At 48.3% G+C, this 18,980-nt stretch overlaps 1 protein-coding gene across 4 annotated transcripts in view; it reads left to right on the top strand.

The window, feature by feature from the left end:
• HERC2 (HECT and RLD domain containing E3 ubiquitin protein ligase 2) overlaps positions 1–18,980 on the top strand; it is a 2,956,340-nt gene that overhangs the window by 1,683,431 nt on the left and 1,253,929 nt on the right. For all 4 annotated transcript variants that reach the window (XM_069636605.1, XM_069636607.1, XM_069636603.1 and 1 more), the window contains exons 54-55: positions 5,767–5,872; positions 5,960–6,051. In XM_069636605.1, the coding sequence (XP_069492706.1) occupies positions 5,767–5,872; positions 5,960–6,051 (198 nt within the window). The remainder of the gene's footprint in view (positions 1–5,766; positions 5,873–5,959; positions 6,052–18,980) is intronic.

Genomic DNA, 18,980 nt, shown 5'->3' with positions numbered 1-18,980 from the left:
ACCTCGTTCTCACATGCTGCACCCTCCACAGGCTGGGCTTCTTCCTGAATTTCAAGAAGTCGCATATGATGCCTTCCCAACATCTCCAGTACATCGGGGCTGTGTTAGACACGTCCTTGGAGAAGTGCTCGCCTCCCAAGGTGAGGGCTCCGGGCTTTCGAATTAAGGTTGCTCGTCTCCTACATTTTTCTGGTGCCAGAGGCCAGGCTGCGGATGAGATCCCTGCAATGGGTTCTCAAGATGCAGTGGTCACAGTTCTCAGGCAAGATGTCTGATGCCGTTCAGATTCCATTCTCGGTTTCCCAGGATCTTCTGTGGTGGGCCAATGAAGGGAACCTGATGAAGGGGGAACCGTTTTGGCAACCATGGCTGGAGGTTACTGTAGTGACAGATGCTTCCCTCACAGGATGGGGCGTTTGTGCCAACGATTTGACAGCCAGCAGTCGTTGGTCTCCGTCGGAATACAAATTCCACATCAATCTGTTAGAGCTGAGAGCCATCAGTCTAGCCCTGAAGGCTTTTCTGCCTTCTGTATGGGGTAAGAGTGTCCTGATCATGACGGACAACACAGTGGCCATGCATTGCCTCAACAAAACAGGGGTGGGGGTAGGGGTCACTCCCGTTGTGCAGAGAGGCAATGCAGCTCCGGTTCTGGGCCATCCAGCAGGGAATTTCGATCTCAGCAGTTCATCTGGCTGGAGATGAAAATGCGGCAGGGGACGCTCTGAGCAGGCAGAGCATGATCTTTCACGAGTGGGAGGTGGCTCAGGAAGTCCTTCAGGAGATCTTTGCACTTTGGGGAATCCCGCAAGTGCATCTCTTCGCCACCAGTGTCAACCGGAAGTGCGAGAGATTCTACTCAAGGGAATTTCCTCCAATACGTGCCTTAGGAGACACGTTTGTGGTGGATTGGTCATTCCCACTGCTGTATGCGTTTCCTCCAGTTCCCGTCATTCCTCAAGTGTTGCAGAGGTTACGGAGGTTTAGTTCCCACATGATCCTCGTTGATCCAGGAGAGCATGGTAGAAGAAATGTCCATCAGCCCTCCACGCAGTCTTCCCTGCCAAGAGGATCTGCCCTCGTGCGAGGGGAGGCAGTGGTCAGGTGCTGGGGGGCAGTGGTCAGGAGCTACATCCAGAGGTCTCAAGACTCAACCTTGATGCTTGGTATCTGAAAGGTTGAGGTATAAGGATTCGGACCTCCCGGATGACGTGATGGAGGTGTTGCTTTCGACCAGGTGGCCTGAAACAAAATCTCTATACCGTTGCTGTTGGTTGCGACTGGTGCAGAGGCCACAATGTTGATCCTTTTCAGTGCTCCATTCCTATGGTTTTGTCTTTCTTACTTTCTTTGGCCCACAGGGGCCTTCAAGTTGGTACTATTATGGGTTACCTGGCAGCGCTGTCCATCTTTAAGTGCTCGTCTGAAGAATGTTCTTACTTTAAGATTCCTTTGATTTCTCAGTTTCTTAAAGGACTGACTAATGTATTCCCGCCGTCCCCTTTCCAGGTGCCGGTTTGGGATTTGAATTTGATTTTGAAATTTCTCATGGGTGCTCCGTTTGAACCTTTGCACTCCTGTCCTTTGAGATTACTGTCCTTCAAGACTGTGTTCTTGGTTGCCGTCGGTTCCTCTCGCAGAGTGAGTGAATTGCAGGCACTTTCATCTAAGCCACCCTTTACTGTGTTTCACAAGGACAGGATTGTACTGTGGGTACGTCCTTCGTTTCTACCTAAGGTAGTATCTGAATATCATTTGAGTCAAAAGGTGGTTCTTACATCTTTCTACCCTCCTCCTCATCCTGATAAGGAAGAGGAGCGACTCCATCGGTTGAATCCTAAGAGAGCCCTGAGCTTTTACATTTCTAGGATGTCCAGGGTCAGAGTGGACGATCAACTCTTTGTAGGATATGCTGGACACCGATTGGGCCAGGCTGTTGCCAAAAAGACCTTGTCGAGGTGGATTATCGTTACCATTACGAAGTGTTACCGATTGGCGGGTAAGGACCCTCCTCATGGGTTGCGAGCTCATTCCACTAGGGGCGTGGCTACTTCCAGAGCCCTCCAGCGGGGGGTTCCTATTAGGAATATTTGTGATGCAGCCACATGGGCTTCAATCTACACCTTTGTTAAGCATTACTCCCTGGAGACAATCCATGGTCAGGATATGGCCTTTGGGAAGGCGGTTCTTTATTCCGCAATCTGATTTGGTACTCTAAATTCTTTCCCTCCTTCATTTACTTGTACTGATTTGGGAGTCTGTCTAAGATGTGGAATATGTTGGAGGACACAATCCATTCGAAGAACAAGTTACTTACCAACTGGTAACGTTCTTTGGACTGGATGTCCCTCCACCATAATCCACATCGCTCTCCCAGCCTGCCTCTCTGGAGAATTTCCTATGCGATTGCAACTTAGGTTTCCGCAAGGCTATGTGCAGTCAAGCAGGCATGAGACTGGTGCCACACGTTCAGTGGGAAAAAACTTAAACTGAGGCTACGGGCGCTGTGCGTCCTATTAATAACGTTTGGTGACGTTGCCCTCGACGGAGAACTTCGAGGGACATCGACCTGACGTCATCAACGCAGGACGCCCTCGGAAAGTGCACAGGTGTGGACATTACATGTCAAAAATGTGGAATAGGTTGGAGGGACATCCAGTCGAAAGAACGTTACCAGTTGGTAAGTAACTTGTTAATTTGAGGCGTGGTACAGGGAATGTGAGATTGATCCCATCTCTTGCCCCACCACTACAGTGATGGAGTTCCTTCTGTCAATGCCCTCAGCAGGCCAAAGGATATTTGGCGGCATTGTCTCTGTTTAAAAGGTCCCTGGAACAAGGTTCCTTCTTTGCGATCCCGGTTATGGCCCAATTCCTGAAGGGACTTATAAATAAGTTTCCGCCATCTCCCTTTGTTGTCCCAGACTGAGATTTGAATTTAGTTCGAAAGTTTTTGATGGTGGTTCCCTTTGGGCCCATGCATTCCTTTTCATTACGGCTGCTATCATTGAAGACAGCCTTTTTGGTTGCGATTACATCAGCCAGGAGAGTTAGCGAACATCAGGCCTTGTGTTGCAAGCCCCCGTTCCTGCGATTCCTTCGGGAAAAGGATTCCTTTAAAGTAAGATCTGGCTTTCTTCCTAAAGTGGTATCTGAATTCCAACTTTATCAGTCCATAGACCTACCGGCTTTCGACCCTCCACTGCATCCCTCCGAGGGATCGCTTAGACCCCAAAAGAGCTTTGAGCTTTTATGTCGCTAGGACTTTGGAGTTCCGGAAATCTGATCAGCTGTTCGTGGCCCATTCTTTGTCTCGCAGGAGTCTACTCGCAACGAAGCAGACTCTTTCGCGATCGATTATTCTTTACATCGCGGAATGCTACCAATCTGCAGGCAAAGAGCTTCCTTCCGGCATCAGGGCACACTTGACGAGATGAGTCTCGGCTTCTACAGCCTTATAGAGAGAAGTCCCCATTAGGGACATTTGTCGTGTGCCCACATAGTCATCCTTGCACACATTTACCATGCACTGTTGTCTGGATGTTGCTTGCTTGCGGGTCTGATGCGCGTTTTGGTAGGTCAGTGCTGCAAAGTCTGATACTGTAACACTTTCTGCCCACTTCTGTCTCCTTAACTGCTCAGTGAGTATCAGATGAGGAATCTGAGGGAGAAAAGCAATCCATGCAAGTGGAAATTTCTTACTGTAATGATCTTTCTATGGATTCTTCGCCTTCAGATTCCTCATCGCCCCTCCCTTCCATCCCCCGCTGAGAAAGTTCTTATGGCCTGGTGCGCCTATTTAAGCGAAGAGACGCCTGGTGATTGCTCTCAGGTGACCGCTAATATCTGGCTAGTTGTTTTCCTTTAAAAATATATATATATATATTTTTCATTAATTCTAGAAGCTTTATTTCAAGCTATTTTCACCTCTTGGGATGTTTCCCTTTGTCAGGTATTTGCAGGCTGGTTAGCCTGGTCTCCCATCATTTTCCTCTGCAGCGTTCTAGCACGGGGGAAAAAAGGGGGAACTGAGGTGACGTGGTATGTGTACGACGGCCAACGTCCTGTCCGGAGCCGACGATCTAGCACTGATCAAGATGGATCGATGGCCTAGTCGAGAGCCACTACGGCCCCTTTTGAAAAGTTTCAGAGCAGCAGAGCTGGATGGGGATATCTATCAAATGAGGAATCTGCGGGAGAAGAATTCATAGAAATATCATCATGTTAAGCAATTTCTCCTTCTATAATCAATGTTCTATATTAAACAAGCACTGTCCTGGGGACCTCTTCAAAATCCACATTGTTAGCAGTTATTGCTGGGTTTGTGCAACAAGTTTCCTCCCTGCCAGTTTGTGGTTCCAGCATGGGATTTGAATTTAGTTTTGATGTTTGTCTGCTCTGTCTGAGCCCCTGCATTCATGATCTCTTAGCTTACTCACCCTTAAGGTGATTATCCTGGTTGCCGTCACTTCTGCGAGACAGGTGAGTGAGCTCCAGGTGTTTCCTGTTTTACCTGCCTATTTGTATTTTTCCCAAGAGAAGGTGACATTGAGTGTGAGACCCTACTTTCTTCTAAAGGTGGTCTCAGATTTCGATCTCTGTCAGAAGATCCATCTTCCTGTGTTTTTCCTTCCCCTCAGTCTTCCAAGGCAGAGGAACGATTCCATCGGCGGGATCCGGTTTGGGCATTGAAGCCCTAAGTCTCTCGTACTAGAGAGAGGCTAGGAAGGGATGACAAGCTTTTCTTTAGTTACGCTGGTGCTCGTGCTGGTAGGGCTGTTACTAAACCTAACCTGTCTCCAGGTGGATAATTTTCTGCGTCTCAGAATGCTATGATAGGGCTGGGGAAGGATGTGCCTCAGAGTCTCCGAGCTAATTTTACCAGAGAAGTGGCTGCCTCCTCTGCACTGCAGAGCAAGAGTCCCAGGCGTGGACATTTTCAAGGCTACAGCGTGGGTGTATTTGTACACATTTGTTGAGCATTGATGCTTGTATTCCCCTGCAGGCCACAATGGCCGGTTTTGTACGGCTGTCATCCAGACAGTTTTCTGCTTTAGGTGGTGTCCTTGCTTCCTCCCTCATCCAGGTTTCGTACTGCTCAGGGAGTCTATCGTAGATGAGGAATCAGTGTGAGGAAGGGTTCCATTGGAAGAACAAATTACTTAACTCTCGGTAATGTTTTTTCTGATGGATGTTCCTCCCAATAATTCCTCATCGCCCTCCCTACCTGCCCCTCTTTCAGGAAGCTAGTACACCATTGGTTCTACAGTCCCTCAGTTTCAGAGTCCTAGTGAAAAAGATGGAACTGAGGTCACGGGGAGCTGTGTCACTACATACACTGGCCCCAACATCCGATCCAGCGTGGGGCACATAGCGGCCTCAGATGGATCTGTGCTGCGCCCCCTGGTGGCGGATATGTTTCTGGAGAAAAGCTGCGCTGATGTAAGGCTATCCTAGATGAGGAATCAGTTGGTGGAACGTCCATCAGAAGGAACGTTACCGAGAGGTAAGCAATTTGTTCTTTGCAATATTAAGTCCATAAACTTTATTTTCGTCATTAATTTAAAAAGTCTGCGGAACAAGATAACTGTAAATCTATTTGGTACCCCTATTGACCGAGATGTTACCAGACTGTCACTGTTACTACTACTTATATTTATGAAACATTGTTGTGATATACCAGAATTCTCTGAAGCTTTGATTTCATATTTGAAATGTAGCATTCAGAAAAGAACTGAATTCTGTGTGTGTTCATTTTGTCTTGTAGCATTGGATACGTTTGGAGATCTTCCCTGATGTACTCATTCACAGACTGAAAATGGTGGTAGACCCTGCAGACAGTAGCTACATGCCTTCTTTAGTTGTCGTTTCAGGTAAATCCAAAATGCAAAACGACTATTTTATGTTTGGAGTTAATAAAAATAAATGGTCTTTGAACTGAAGGCTTTCTGTTTATACAGGTGGAAATTCCTTAAATAACCTAATTGAGCTGAAGACTATCAACATTAATCCTACGGATACAAATGTACCACTTCTCAATGATTGTTTAGAGGTGAGTATCTGCTAAAGTTTGCCAATTAGTTGTATAGATGGCACAGACGTAGCTCCATGTAGCAGCATAGCAGTTTACAGAAAACGTTTACGGTATCACAAGAATCGCCATCTTGGGTCCTTTTAGAAACCGTAGTAGTGTGTGTGGTGTCCGACTCCTGGCTGGATTACTGAAATCAGTTTGTGATGGAAGTCACAACATGTCATCGAATTAATGCTCAATTGCATAACAGAGTTTTTGTTAACATTCTTTATTTGCATCACATTATTTATTTTTCATTTTGAGACGCAAGGAAATATTGATTTTCCCAGAATTGTACGATTGTTTTGCATGCTTATTCCAGGATTCAATACTGGGTGACCAAACTGTCTGATCATCCACTAAATTATTTCACCACTTCACCTTCCGATTAACCTTAAATAATATCCCTCAAGGACATTGATGGTTTTGCAGCCAATATTCTACCTTTTGGAGGTTGGAAATGGAACACCCCTAATTTCTCACTACTTCCTTAACACAGTCACTCTACACTGAAATGTTTCTGAAATTATTTGTTTCCTAACCTTTAGGCCCTGGTGTATACCCAGTTGTATGGGGCAATTATTATTTTTTAATAGTGTTCAATTTTTCATGTATTAATTCATAATAATGTATTAGTGATGCCATTGAATGAAAATCTTGCAGTGCTGTAAAGTGTTTCTCAATTGTAGAATAAACATTTGTATTAGAGGTTTTTATGCGTGTATAAAAATAACTATTTTCTACCAGCAAATAATTGGTGCTCATTTTTATTGATACTTTATGAAGTGCATATCACAACGCTGAATCCTTTTTGGTCTGTTATCAAATTTGTAATGCTTTTCTAATTATATTAACAGAATTTTGTGATTTTATTGGTTCATGCAATTAAAGGGCTTTAACTATGTTTCTATACTTTGCGAATAATGAAATTACTCTGTTTAATTCTCAGAATCAGGCAAGTAAGTGATACGGTTAGAACATGTGTTTCACATCATGCTATTTGTGCTAAGCAGGTCTGTATAACCTGGCATTATCTTGCCTGCTAAAATAACCATGCGTAATCAGCATCCTCAAAATGTAGGCATTCATGAATACATAAGTGTATTCCCCTTGTACATTGTATCTAGATGTCTACTTCCATAACACAAGACATTGGTGCCCATTAAATTATAGACCCCTGCTCGATCCCCATCTTCCAACCCTTGCTCTTTCCACAGTGTGAATAGCACTATCGGTGCTTGACAACATACTGGAACTCTGCAGTATGACGTAGGCAATTGCTAGGAAAGACTTTGTTTGCTGCTTTCTCTATTTAGACATCTAAGGGACCCCTCACTTCTTGCTTTTATACTGAACCTGACCTAATTTTGAATGTAAGTAACGCCTTTTTGCATTCCATATCTGTATGTGTTTGCCTGATAAAACTGAGCTATGATGACCAAGTCTGATTTGGATGGTTTCCAAACCTTTGAAATGTTCATGGTTGAGTATTGATGGACTGGGCTAAACCCTGCCCCTGTGCGTTGTAGCAGAGTGCCCTTCCAGATGCTGGATACCTTAAAGGAGAGGGTGTGTTGAAACAGACTTTCATTTTTGGGAAATATGTAGGCCCTTGTGTCTCTTTAACCTTTTTCTTTATCCCTGTCTCTTCTTTGGATCACTAATCTACATTGGTGGTCAGATGGACTTCTGATGTGCCCCCTGCCATGGCAACCCTCTTTGACTCCTTAAGAGCATATGGGCCCATGCTTGTCCGTAAGGCTCACGGGACAGGGTGGCTGTCCAAGTTCCCCCCCATCCCCCACCGCCTCATTTTGGCCCTAGGACGATTATATTATCATACATTGGTTTTTGCTAGCAGGCCGGTGGTAGCTGTAATTCATTTTTTAGCTAAACAAGGGGGACAAACCGATAGACCCCATTTGTAGCACAATATACCTTTTTCGTAGCCATTGTGGTACTGTAATAAATCCTGTGGAGTCATCACGAATTCCCGGCGGTGACCTCCTACCATGTTGATAGGGGCCGGCAGCCACACCTGATCTTGACCCTGGGGGCAGCTATTTGAGAAAGGATCACCCTGGACGAGAAAACTACTGGGGAGATGTCATGGCTTCATTGGCTGAGCTGCAGTATTCCCCCCCTCCCCTTTCTCCAGCTTGGGGTCTGCCATGGATTCACATGCTCATGACTATTTCCTGTCCTCAGGCTGCGAATCCTTGGTAAAAGAAAAAGTTTCGCTTTAGCCTGAAAACTGTATTTTACTCTCTAACCAATCACTGTCCTTTGGGTCCTACTGCCCCCATACAATTGGTTGTCTCCCTAAGTTCCACCCCTGGTGGCCCTCTTCATATTTTTACCACACGTTTCAGTGTTCAGAGTCCTCTCGTATTGACTCACTCTGCAGGGCACACTCTGGATGTTCTGATCTCTTCAGACCTTACTCTTTCTATCACTATCACCACTCCTCTCTCCTGGAGTGATCACTTTCTCCTTTCCTCTCATCTCACCCTCTGTACCCCTCAGGCCAAGCCACCTCCAGCACTGCCACCCACCTTCTCGGTTATCGACCCATGAAGCGTGCGTCAGTTGAGGCTTTTGCCGCCACTTTCTCACCCCTCCCTCACCCTTTGGCTGACTCACACCCTGACACAGCCCTTTCCATGCTCCACTCTGTTATATCTCATATTCTTGATGTTCTTTCCCCTGTCATGAGGGTCCGCTTGAAGCCCAAATCCAAGTGCAACTCCTGATACAACACAGACCTTGTCACCCTCAAATGCAAGTGCAGTGTGGCTGAGCGGAAATGGCATGCTTCTGGTACATCCTCTGACAAACTGGCCTGACTCCTGCTCCAAAGGCAATACCGGCTCTCTGTCCGCACCAAGAAGAGAGCTCACATCCAAGCCTGTGTCTCTGCGGCATCTAACAACTCGGCCGAACTCTTTAAAATCTGCAAGGAACTGGCCAATCCTGCTGCAGTCTCTACCTCTCCTGTCCCCTCCAGGCCCTCTGCACGGCTCTGGCTTCTCATTTCATCTCTAAAACTCAGGAAATCATGTCCTCTCTGTCTTCCTCACCCCCTCCTCCCTCTACGCCGTGCTCTTCCTGTGGCCCTCCTTTGGCCACCTCTCCTCCCTCCTTCTCTGCCTTTCCCCTGTTCTCCCCAGACAAGGTTTCTAGACAAGTCTGATCTATGAAAGTCTTGTCAAAACAGGTTCACCCCTGTTCCTCCAAAACCATCAAGGACCGCATTGACACCCTGGCTCCTACTCTGGCTGACTTCTGCAAACACTCCTTTGCCACTGGAGTCTTCCCTTCCCCCCTGAAGCACTCCCGTGTACACCCTCTTCTTAAGAAACCCTCTGCCGACCCGTCCTGCCCGGCTAACTATCGCCCAATCTCCATCACTCCTTTCCTGGGCAAACTCCTGGAAAAGCTGGCTATCTCCTAGCTTAATCTTCACATTGAATCTGTTGGTTGTCTCTGAGCATCAGTCTGGCTTCAGAGCTGCCAGGAGCACGGAAACTGCTCTTCTGATCATCCGTTAAGACCTGCTCTCCAACCTTGATTCCTCTCCTTCCCCCAGAAGCTCACCGTCTCCAGAGCTCTGGTTCTCTCTAGGCTGGACTACTGTAAAAGCCTCTTTCTAAATCTGCCTGCCTCTACTCTCCGCCCTCTGCAACTCATCCAGTACAGGACTGCAAGACTTGTCCTTGGCCTCAAGCCCAGGGATAGTATCTCACAGGGACTTAAATCTCTGCACTGGCTCCCAGTAACTGCGAGGATTAAGTTCACAACCCTTTGCGTTGTCCACAAAGCCTTCTGGGGCCTCAATACCTTCAACTCTCTTTTCCTAAATATCTTCCTTCTCAAGCTCTTCGCTCATCTGCCTCCAACTCCCTCGGGGTCAGTCGCTTCTCCAAGCACCAAGTTGGTGGTAGATCTTTCTTCGGCTGGGGCCTCCATCTGAAACAGCCTCCCTGCCTCTCTGGTAATTGAGGAGAACCATCTCCGGTTACAGAAGCACCTCAAGAACTTCCTCTGTGCTTCTGCTTTCTCTCCTCCTCTCCCCTGCTGAACTCCACTGGTCACCTGGTTACCCTCTGTTCTTGGGACCAGGATCCCCCCCCCCTGCCAGTGCACACTTGCAGTGCCCCCCCCTGGCAACCCTTGCACTCTGGGTCTGTTTCTTTATCCCTACAGCCCCCTGCCAGCACTTGACACTGGATGTCTGCACTTAACCTTGCACCTGCCACCAGCTGGCCGCACTTCTTCTTTATTGTTTTTATTATTTATTTTCTGTTTATCCTGTGTACCGCGCACTTCCCTTCCACCCTCGCACTTTTCCCCTTCTTACCCTCCTCTGCACTTGCGCGATCTCAATGTCACTTGGCATAGTAAGATCGTTGTCTCGGTCTTCCCTCTGTTCTCCTAACTTGCCTCATCACGCCTTGCAACACTTGTGTATAGGTGCGTTATAAATGCCATATCATATCATATCGCTCTTTAGGCCTTGTTTGATATTTAAAGTTTTTTCTACAACATTAGTCTTTCTTGACAGAGGTTGTTCCATCTCCAACCGTCGCTCGACTACCGGCATGTGTGGGACCCGTTTTCGGCGAAGATCAGCTTCCATAGCGAATCTTCTCTTTGAAGTTTTTCAAAGCCCAGACTTGGCCCTAGTTCGTTCGCACCTTGACGATGTTGGAAGAGAAGGGGAGTTTCTTCAAGCTCTGTGCCAAGTGCAGGCTTCGGAACATCTCCTCAAGTGCCTACATTGCCTGCATCCGGATGATGATGAGGAGGGATGCATGATTTTCTGCAGTTTCACGTCGCAGACCAGGACGGACCGTTACCACAAGTTAGCAACGTGGCTCAAGACGAGGGGGGGGGGTCCTCTGACTCAGCCTCCAGTCACAGCCATGCCTCACCCAGGACCAGCCAGTCCCACGAGCGTGCTTCCTCTGAGAAGAGGTCTAGATCTTTTGAGGATGCCTCAGGCCAGAAGATCCAAAAGAAGGCCAAACAGCATGCTGAAGATCTCGCTAGGGTCCCTGCAGCTGCGGGACCCAGTTTGGGATGGACCTGTTGCCTATCTCCATCCCTGTCCATGGTGACCATTCTTGTGGGTGGGGGGTACCTTCCGTGAGGAAGTCCCTGACCCCTTCGTAGCACTGTTCCTCTTCTAAGGACAAGGGTGTGAAGGAGAGCCCCACAACCCAGTCAACAATGGCTCCATTGGCCAATACTTTGTCTTTGGCCACTTCGTCCACCAAGGTCTCGGTTTCATCGACAGTGGCCCCATCGACGACCACTCTGTAAACGACAAAAGCGGCTGCCATCCCATCGATGGCCCCGTCGACAATGTCCACAACCATTGTTACTTTGGCAACAGAAGGGTCCATTACGACCATGGTGTCCGTAATGAAAACAATGGCTATGCCACGGGTGTCTTTACCTCCACCCCCACTGATGACTGCTCCCACGACTCCTGAGGATGTGCCTGTGCATGAACAGGCTACCATCATCGCCTCCTTCCATAAGGATTAAGGCAGATTGAGGCAGCTTCTTCTTCCTATGGCTTTTCTCCCAAGGTTGTGGAAGGTGCCCCAGACAAGCCTGCAGGGTTCTATACCAGCTCAGATGACCACCACCTGCCCAAGGGTTACTATTCGGACCATAAGGGAGGTCTCAGACCCATATCCCAGCAGGGATCACTGAGAGGGGAGCTGGAGCTGCCTTTTGGCCCACTTTTCAGCCCAGAGCCGGCACCTGCAATCCAGGTCACGCCTCAGTCAGCCCGAGGGACATGTCTTTGGACATTTTGACGACCCCTCCACACCTTGGTTTTGGATATACAGCAGAGGTTACCCACTGCTCCAGTTCCTGGGCAGGTCAGCCCTCTGAGACCTCCAGTGAGGAGTCCCCCTGGGAAGAGTTCAACAAGGTCAAGGCAGTCAAATCCTGCCAAGGCGGCCTCCTAGCCCAGCAGAACCGAAATGCCGCCCAGCAATACCTCCTCCAGCACCGCCCCATAGACCATTGACCCTGGTAACGGAGCTGCCTACACAGAGCTGCACAGTCACGGCATCAACCCATACCGATTACGATGACTATGTACCAGCTGATGTGAGCCTCTGGACATTGATGAACCCGCCAGGGCTTCGCCTACCTGACGAGGTGGGCTCCTTTCATAGCTGTTGAGGTCCTCAGTTCTGTTCAGTTTGGTCCCGGAGGAAAAGGAGGACTTCCTTTTTCATCACTGGGAGTCCTCACAAAAGACTGTCAGGTCCATTCTGCTGCTGGATGATGTTTGGGAGGAAGGGCTGGAGCTATTGAAGACGCTGAATACCGCCCCTTCCAAAAGAGAGAGACTGGAGACGAAATATAGGGTGCCAGACTCGGGCCCCCAGGTGCCTTAGGATCGCAGCCTTCTCCAGACTCTGTAGTGTCTGACGCCTCCAGGAAGTGCTCGGCGAACCTATCTTCCTCGTCTATGATGTCCGAGGACCGGGAAGGGAAGCAGCTGGATGCGACAGGGAAGCGCATCATTTACACTCCAGCTTCCAACATCAAGGCCGCCAACACCCTTGCCATCCTATCCCAGTATGATTGGGAGCTCTGGTACAAGCTCTGCCTGATCCTGGACTTCCAGCCAGAGGACAAGAAAGCTGATGCCCTGGCCCTATTCCAAGAGGGCAAGGTGGCCTTGGACCATGCCATCACGGTGGCTCTGGATATTGCAGACTCAGACTTCCACTAGATGAGCAACAGTTTATCCCTTCGACCCCAAGGTTGGCTAAAGAGTACAGACTTCACGGCGGATGTGCAGTCCAAGATGCCTTTCGATGGGAACAGTTTGTTTGGGAAGGCAGCGGACTTGATCAAGACTGACACAGAGACTGCACGGTCCCAGGAGACGCTGAGGCAGAGAAGATCGTCCTTTCGTTCCTCAAGAGGGAAATCGGGAAGATTCTATTGTGGATACTCTGCACCCTATCGCCAGCCCTCCTGTTATACCACCTAGGAGGCCGACTGGGGGCTCTCAAAAGCTTTAAGCAGTGGGGGGGGCAGCGTTGACTCGTCCACAGGCCAGAATAAAGCTGCTGAAACCGGCCTGAATGTCCTTGGATCCGGGCCCCCACTTTCGCTCCCCAGTGGGCCGCCGGCTAGCGAACTTAGTCGACAGGTAAAAGACCATCACCACAGACAAATGGGTGCTGGATGTTTTCAATCGGAGGTTCGCCTTGGAATCCCAACACAGGTGTCTTTGCATTCCTCATGTAGCATGTCAAGAACTACTCGCAGCGCAGCTGCCACAGGTGGTTCAGGCCATGTTAAGAATGGGCGCAATAGAGCCTGTCCCCAAGCACCTGCGGGGCTCCAGAGTGTACTCCATATACTTTTTGGTATGGAAGAAGTAAGGAGGGTGGTGGCCAATCCTAGACTTAAGGCGCCTCAACAAGTACCTGAAATCCCAAAAGTTCTGGCTGGTCATGTTGCTGCACATGCTCGGCCAGCTGGAGGAAGGGGATTTCCTGGCATCCTTGACCTGGAGGATGCTTATTTTCATGTACCCATTCAGGCAATACATCGGAAGTTCCTGTGTCTCGTGGTCCAGGGACAGTACCATCAGTTCAAGGCCCTGCCCTTTGGCCTGAAATCAGTGCAGAGAGTTGTTAGGCAGAAACCTGTGCAGTTTCCTCTGGGACCACTGCAAAAGATTTAAGACTACAGGTGTTTGGCAGTAAACCCACTTGGTAGCAGTCTGTACCACACAGATTCACCTGGTAGCTGTGGCTGAGCAGTCAGACTTCCTTCAAGAAGAGTTAGGCAGTATACAGAGCATTCACAATAGGTCAAGAGAACACAATAGAACAAGTAAACACTGACCAGAGCTTGGTGTAAAAGAGATATAATTATTTATTTAAAACCACATCTAGAAAAACACACAGGCACTAATAGTAAGCAATTCAAAAACACGGTCACTAAAAGATATACACTCCCTTAAAAGAATATTAGACAAGTCTTAAGTAAAGCCCCACTTATTTTCAGACAGCGGTGAGCGCTTAACGTAGATGGCACTCTAATAATTCGTTTTGAAAAGGGAGAGAAAAGCAGAGAATAGATTGAAACACATCCCAACGATTTTACAAGAACATAATACAAGAGGAAGGCAAAGAAAAACCGTGAAGTTAGAGTTCAATAGGCAGGATCCACTTTAAGAGGATCAAACGAAATGTGTCCAAGGTCACACGGTTGCAGTGCACAAAAGTCTTGTAATGGTTCAAAAAGGAGTTGGACCAAAGAAAGGGACCAGTTAGAGGGTCAAGGCGGCCAGCCCAGTTCAGAAGGTTAAGGGGTTATTATTACCTTGTAGTAATCTTTAGAAAGGGAGGCCTGACGGACACGGTACCTTAAAGTGGTGAGAACACTCCAGCGGGGGCAGTTGTTCCTGGCAGCGGATGCAAGTCGATGCTGCGTCCGGGGGAAGAGAGGATCTCGTCGTGGAGGAAGACAGGAGTCCGTTGCACTGCCAGGGAAGAAACCAGCCGCAGAGTTTCTCAGGTACAAGGAGCGGTCTGTTGATTCGCGGTTCAGTGGTGAGTGGCTATCTGGCCGCCGGGGTGCTTGGCATGGGCAGTTCGACCACAAACCGGTCTGGGGTGCGAAGAAAGAAGGTAAAACTGGTTGTGCCCACCAGTCAGGGGAAGAAGCCTCTCCAGCCGGGTGATCTTCTCTGTCGTCGGGAAGTGGCGAGTCGGTTCCACAGGGCTCCACTGGTGGTGTCGTGGTAGGTCGGCTCAGCTTCTCCCTCGTCGGATTCTCAGGTCCTGTGGCGACTTCTGAAGTTCCAGTTCCCAAAGCCCCGCTTTTATGCAGCATACCCCCATTCACTCAGCCTAGCTGTCAATCAAACATGCTAAGTGGTGAGCCGGCCTGCTCACCACTTGGGCCAATCACACAAGAGTGTGACTTGAGTTACCAAGGTAACTCAGTCCAGGGTGCCTAAACCCCCACCACACCCCCTGTGGTACCCAGACAGAGTGGCACCACTTTTGGAGGCTTCTGTGGAGAAGCCTGCCAAAAAGTGGAACAAAGGGCTTGACTTGGGTTGGAGTCACAGAAGAGAACACAAACGCCATTTTAGAATCGAGACCTTGCAAAAAATACCAACCGGCGAATTAATATTAATTAAATAAACCGGCGGTATGTTCGAGGCTATGAGAATTAAATAATTAAAGTTGGTAGCCTCGAACAATGGGAAAATCCCATAGGAAAATATTTGCGGTCGAATATAACAAGTAGTTTCCACTGCCACCAGCCAAAACTCGATAAGGGGGGATGGAGACGTGCCCCCTCGCCTAACAGACCCCGGGGCAATCGAATTGCCCCAACCAGTACGTCCACAATATGATGGTTTGTACTGGTTTCTGTTAATAATTTGGGACCAGTAAAGCCAATGGTGACTTTACATGCCCTGGGAGACAGTAGTCAGTCCCAGGGTATGGAGTCTATGGTGGGGTGTCACTATGACACCCCTGTGTTACTGCACGGAGGGTGCTGTGTAACAAGCATAGTAAAAACACATGAGACCCTATGGAGTAAAGGACCCCATAGCCCATAAAACACATTACCAGTCAAAGGAATACCATAAATCATGTCCAAGAGTGGGAGAAAGAGTCTCACTCTTGGCAGGAGGAAAAAACAAACTCCAGAAATCCAGCAAAGCTGGTGGGGACTCACTAGGTTAGGAAATTCAGCCTAAAGAGAGAATTCTCCCTAACAAGAGTGTTTACAAAATGTTTTGCTCCAGTGGCAACACATCTGCACCTCAAGGGGATCCACGTCTACCCTTATCTAGATGACTGGCTGATCCGCTCCCGCTCCCTTGCTTGCAGTCCAACACACTGCAGAGACCATTCGTCTTCTGGTGGATCTCAGATTCTCCATCAACTATCTGGAGATCTGCATAGAGCCATTGCACAACGTTCTGGGCCTGGTTGGCTACCCCAACACGGTCAAATACTTGGTGACTTCCTCGGAGGTGAGGGTGATGGCCACCCTGGAGAAAGTGCAGCGCCTGTCGTCAGCACACAACGCAACAGTGCGAGATTGAGTGTTTGCTGGCAATTATGTTCTCCTGCGTTCACCTCATCCTGCTATGCAGACTTCTGAGGAGACCTCAACCAGAGTTTCTGGATGCATGGTGGCTGCAGATCACGGGCAGTTGGACAAGGTCGTCCTCATCCAAGAGTTCAATCGAGCTCTTCAATAGCGGGGGCATGCCCACATCTCACGAAGGGGACTTCTTTCCAGATTCTTCCATTCAAGGCCACAGTTACAATAGAGGCCTCCCTGGAAGGGTGGGGTGCCCACACTGGACAGTCCACGCCAGGGGCCTTTGGCTTCCAGGAGAAAAGGACCTGCACATCAACGTCCTGGAACTCCCTCAAGTCATTCCTACCAGAGCTGAATGGGAAAGTGGTGCGCATCTTCACAGACAACACCACCACCTTGTTCTACATCCAAAAGCAGGGCGCAGTGTGCCCCCCCATGCTTTCCTGGGAGGCCCAGGCTCTGTTCCATTCTTCAGGGCATGTTGCTCCTACCCTTTCACCTGGTAGGCATCAAGAACACCATTGTATACTCACTCAGCAGGGAGCTGCGTTGCTGCCACGAATGGGAGCTTCAGCAAGTGCAAGTATCTAGTCTCTTCATCAAGTGCACCCGGCACCAAATTTACCTCTTCGCGACAGCGACCAACTTCCAAGTGCCAGAGCTTTGCCAGCAGGTTCCCACAGCCGGGGGAGGCTAGGGGATGCCTTCTTGTTCACATGGGAGGTCCTCTCCCTGTATGCCTTCCCTCTAATTTTTCTCCTACTATGTGTGATGAACACACTCGGTGTCATTGCTCGATGATACTCATCGAGCAGGTGTGGCCCTGACAGATCTGCTACCTGGACCTGCTCCATCTGTCGGTTGTCCCGTCCGTCTGGCTACCGCCCTTTTGAAGTTTCTCTCATAGAAGATGGCTTTTTTGGTGGCTATCACCTCGGCCAGGCAGGTCCGGGAAATCCAGGCCCTCTCTTGTAAGCAGCCGTACTTGTTTCCACGCTACGAGGGTGGTGCTGCGGACCCACCCCACCTTTATGCCGAAGGTTCCTTCAGAATTCCATCTCGATTAGCATTTGGTTTTGCCAGTCTTCTTCCTGAATCCTGCTACGCTGGCAGAAAGGACATTGCATTCGCTAAACGTTGCTCTTGCCTTGAAGTTTCATGTGGCACGTACAAAGGACTTTCGCAAGACATCTCAATTTTTTGTGAATTTTGAACCTGTGAATCAATGGAAGGCCCTGTCTAAGGCTTCCATATCCATGTGGATGTCCGGCTTCATCATGCCCTGTCATCGTCTGCATAACAGGCCTCTTTCAGGCCAGCTGAGAGCTCATTCCACCAGAGCAATCGCAGCAACAACAGTGTTTCTCTCTGATGTTCCCCAACTCAACATCTGCACTCCTGCTACATGGAGGTCGACCCGCACCTTCACGACTTTCTACTGCATCGACGGGGATTCCAGGGGGTAGTCCCGGGAGGCCAGGCCGTGCTAAGCAACCTGTTAGTTTTGAGGTGAGTCTGTTCCAGGGGAAAGTATATTGCTTCTGTTGAGCTTGCCACCTACTATGGTTGTCTATATGTACTGCTATGTAATCGTATTCATGGGCATGTGATTCAATGCCAGACCACATGCTGGAGAATGAACAAGTTGCTTATCTGTAACTCCTGTTCTCAAGCATGGGTCTGGCATGGAATCACATGCGAACCCTCCCTCAGTCCTTTGTGTCTCTTCTTGGTTCATACTGCCACTTTACGTGCTCTACAAAATCTGAAGATGGAGTCTTTGACTTCTCATTCAGAACAAGTGTATTGGGTCAAAGCCCATTGTTGTCCAAATTGGAAAGGAAAATCGTCACTCGCGTCGGCTTCGCTGAGGAAGCCGACACGAGTGACGATTTTCTTTGTTCTGAATGAGAATTCAAAGACCCCCGGTGTGGTTTGATTACACCAGCCCTAATTTGAAAAAGGCCGATAAGGGCCGAAACACGTGTAATTAGAAGGGCAATTTTCCTATAACAGATGAGAATAAAAGACATCTGCATTTACCTTTATAAAGGCGCAATGTCCTGGATCTTTTTGTATGCTTTGGCATATTCTTTCTACTATTTTTGACGGATTTGTTGTGGCTTACTTTCGGTCCAGTTATCTGCGACCAATCATTGAATGTGAGGAACAGAGGGGTGATTCCTGTCCCCAGTTTGGATTTAGTTACAATTATATATATATTTGTTGCACTTAGTTAATGTTGAACGAGTCGCCCGACAGACCGGCTGTAACCCTAAACCCAGCACTTGTGTCTTTATCTCAAGAGTATATGAGCAGTAGCAGAGATTACACAAAGGGACCACAATTACTGTGACTCAAGCAAACACTGACTCAAGGTTTCAGGTATAAAAAAAATAAGTACGTTTAATTTTAAACCATTTGTTATAAACACAACACTTCTATTAATTCAGAAACCACACATAAAATACACTACAACTAACCAATTCACTTTGGACTGTATACCTCAAGGTAAGTTCCTGTGTTTTAGCAGACCGATGTTATGAAACAAAAGACGTTCCCGGGAATACACGTGCGATCACTTTTTGACAGTAATGACAGTTCGGTCTTACTAAACAAAAGCATATCTGCGGTAAGAAATGTTACCAGGACAAAAACACACTTAGCACCTGAGATACCCAGAGAGAGTTGGGGGCAAAAATCCTAGGCAATACTTTTGTCAAGGCAGACAGAATCAGAGAACACTTTTAGACAGAAATTCAAAAGTCAATAGGCCGGAGTCA

This window comes from Ambystoma mexicanum, chromosome 7p (assembly GCF_040938575.1).
Source record: "Ambystoma mexicanum isolate Mex_15411 chromosome 7p, UKY_AmexF1_1, whole genome shotgun sequence".
Classification (NCBI taxonomy): Eukaryota; Metazoa; Chordata; class Amphibia; order Caudata; family Ambystomatidae; genus Ambystoma; species Ambystoma mexicanum.
The sequence above is the reverse complement of the archived record's forward strand: the minus strand, read 5'-3'. Positions and strand labels throughout refer to the sequence as shown.